We start from the raw sequence: 2,600 nt of genomic DNA, 5'->3' as shown, positions 1-2,600 counted from the left end.
ACACAAACACTGGATTTCTTCACATGACTATTATGTAACCACGAATAAATACACCATTGTATTACAAGCTCAACACTAGGGACACAACTAGAAACTATAAAAGTAACGTACGTTTTTTTCGCAGTTTTTACGTGATTTATATGTTATGAGTTTGAAGTATTGATGTTAGGATAAATATTCTACTTGCATCTCAATTTTTATGATACTTTTGTAAACAATATTATACGAAAAAGAATTACAAAGTTCAAAAAAAAATATCTCAAGGTTTTAATTATCTATTTTAAGTGAGAGATATTTTTATTTATATATTTTAGAAAAAGACAAGGAGTAGTAGAATTTAAAAACTAAAAAATAAGTGCTACTAGTAGGAGTAATATATAAATGAAAATGTAAAAAAAGAGAGAAAGAAAATAAAACTTTTACCTTAGTTGTGTTACTGTTGTTCCTCTGCCACCTTTCAGAGTACTGCTGCAACAGTATTAGCTAAGCTTCTCCATTATCAATCTTCTTCACATTTCATAAACACCTCTCACTTTTCTGAACTTTATTCATCTCCTTTTTCTCATAATAATTGTATACTGGCTCTACCAACTATGGAAGCTTTCAGTTTACTCAAGTACTGGCGTGGTGGTGGAGCTGCCGGGGTTTTCTCTGACGATGCCGCCGGTGCTAAAACTCGTTCGGCTGTTCTCACTGAAGTTAGTGCTAACTCGTCTGAATCTGACTCCGACGAGGATGAAGAGGTAGACGGAGATGACGGACCGTTTTTTGACTTGGAGTTCGCTGCTCTTCCGGAGGAAGAAGAAGTGAAAGTTGAAGGAAATGATAGGTGTAAAATTAGTTCAAAGAATGAGGAGGAGGAGAATGAGGAAGGAGATGTAAGTGAGTCGGAGAACGAAGAAGAGCTGAAATTCACGCTTTCTCCGTCTAGTTCGAGTGTTGATGGTACGGATCCGAATGTATCACTTTCGCCGTCGGATGATCTTTTCTTCAAAGGAAGTTTGGTTCCAATTGAGCCTTCATCGCTGTTGCTAACTGCATCGGAAGCGAATTCTAAATTTTCTTCCTCATTGTTGAAGTCTGCAACGAAGTTTAGAGTGTTAATGTTGAAGCTGAAGAAGCCGAAATCAAATGCAGCAACAAAAACTGGAAAATTATCTGAAGGTGATGGTGATGGCGATGATGGCTCTGTTTCAGCTACTCCAAAACCACTACGGATTAAAGTAACAGAGGATGAAAAAGAGGAGCGTCATAATCGAACGCAGAGCAAGTTTTTAACAGTGAAGTTTAAGGTTGAAGAAGTTCCTATTAAGTCACTGTTTACCAGAGATAACAGCTCTAAAGCTAACAACAGCAGCAGCAATACACAGAAGCGGAATCCGGAGGAAGCATTATCAACAAATGCAGCCATTTCTTCTTCCGATGAGAAGAAATTTTCAAAAGATGTGATGCAGAAATACTTAAAAAAAGTAAAACCTCTGTACATTCGCGTCTCGAAACGTTACGGCGAGAAGCTCAAATTCTCCGGACAGTTAAGTTTTACAGGAAATGCTGCACTTAAGCCCGGACCTTCACCCCCTCCGTCCGCTACCGCGAAGGCAGAACCGGCATCGTACGCACCACAGACAGCAGAGAAGAACCAGAAGCAGGGGAATATTCCGTCAGGACTGCGAATAGTTCGTAAACATTTGGGGAAAAGCAGATCGGCTTCATCGGCGGTTATCGCCGCATCGCCGGTAGCATCTAATCGTCGAGACGACTCGTTGTTGCAGCAACAAGACGCAATTCAAGGCGCCATTTTACATTGCAAGAGGTCATTCAATTCATCCAGAGGTAAACTCAATTAACATTCCAAAAAATTAATTAATCAAAATAATTACTCCATAATCTTAGTTATCTCCTCACACATTTCTAATTTAATTAATTATAGATTCAGAATCATCCATTTTATCACGATCAGCAAGCGACGCTTCACATGAAAAATTAACGCACTTAACAACAGATTCATCTGCATTAGAGGAAGCCATCGCGGTGAGAAAATTAGAAATTTAATTAAAATTAAGATTTTCTGCTTAAAATCGTTAATTATTACTATTATTAGTAGTTAAGTTTTTGTTTTCCCTCGATTATAGAGAATTCAACGATCATGACAAAGTAATGAGTGGTCAATTATCTGTTTTCTCTCGTGCTTTGCTCTTTGTAAATTATTAATTAGCACTTTAATATTATAGAATTATACTATTAGTTGTACTTATTGTTATATTATTATGTAAAGCTTTATCCTAATCTCCTATTTAAATTTTAATTAAATAGTGTCTCCTGCTTTGCATTACGTGCATTTGTTGTTGCTTAAGAATTTGTAAAAAATGCTTCTACTTTTATACGTTGTTGCTGCGATTGCTTTCCCTTGTGTTTTATACATTTTTGGTTCAAAGTACAAAGATAAAGTATACAAAATATATTCCAGCACATAACACGAAGAATTTTCAAAACTTATAATATATACTTAAAAAGAAATTTTAATTTTACATGGGTAAGTGAGTGAATTTTCAAGAAACTTGTTTCATCAACCCAAGTTTAGATATGTGATGGAATATAAA

The 2,600-nt window shown here is 36.0% G+C and overlaps 1 protein-coding gene across 1 annotated transcript; it reads left to right on the top strand.

Moving 5' to 3' along the window:
• Positions 1 to 281: 281 nt before the first annotated feature.
• Positions 282 to 2,310, top strand: LOC101244893 (probable membrane-associated kinase regulator 2). The gene is made up of 2 exons (XM_004245513.5): positions 282 to 1,833; positions 1,931 to 2,310. Exons 1-2 carry the CDS (start codon positions 594 to 596, stop codon positions 2,050 to 2,052), a joined length of 1,362 nt encoding a protein of 453 aa, XP_004245561.3. The 5' UTR covers positions 282 to 593; the 3' UTR covers positions 2,053 to 2,310.
• Positions 2,311 to 2,600: the final 290 nt, after the last annotated feature.

Source organism: Solanum lycopersicum, chromosome 8, assembly GCF_036512215.1.
Source record: "Solanum lycopersicum chromosome 8, SLM_r2.1".
Lineage (NCBI taxonomy): Eukaryota > Viridiplantae > Streptophyta > Magnoliopsida > Solanales > Solanaceae > Solanum > Solanum lycopersicum.
The sequence above is the reverse complement of the archived record's forward strand: the minus strand, read 5'-3'. Positions and strand labels throughout refer to the sequence as shown.

Coding starts and splice junctions, on each gene's coding strand:
- LOC101244893 (XM_004245513.5), top strand. CDS start 594: ATGGAAGCTTTCAGTTTACTCAAGTACTGGCGTGGTGGTGGAGCTGCC. Junction 1,834..1,930: donor GTCATTCAATTCATCCAGAG/GTAAACTCAATT, acceptor AATTAATTATAG/ATTCAGAATCATCCATTTTA.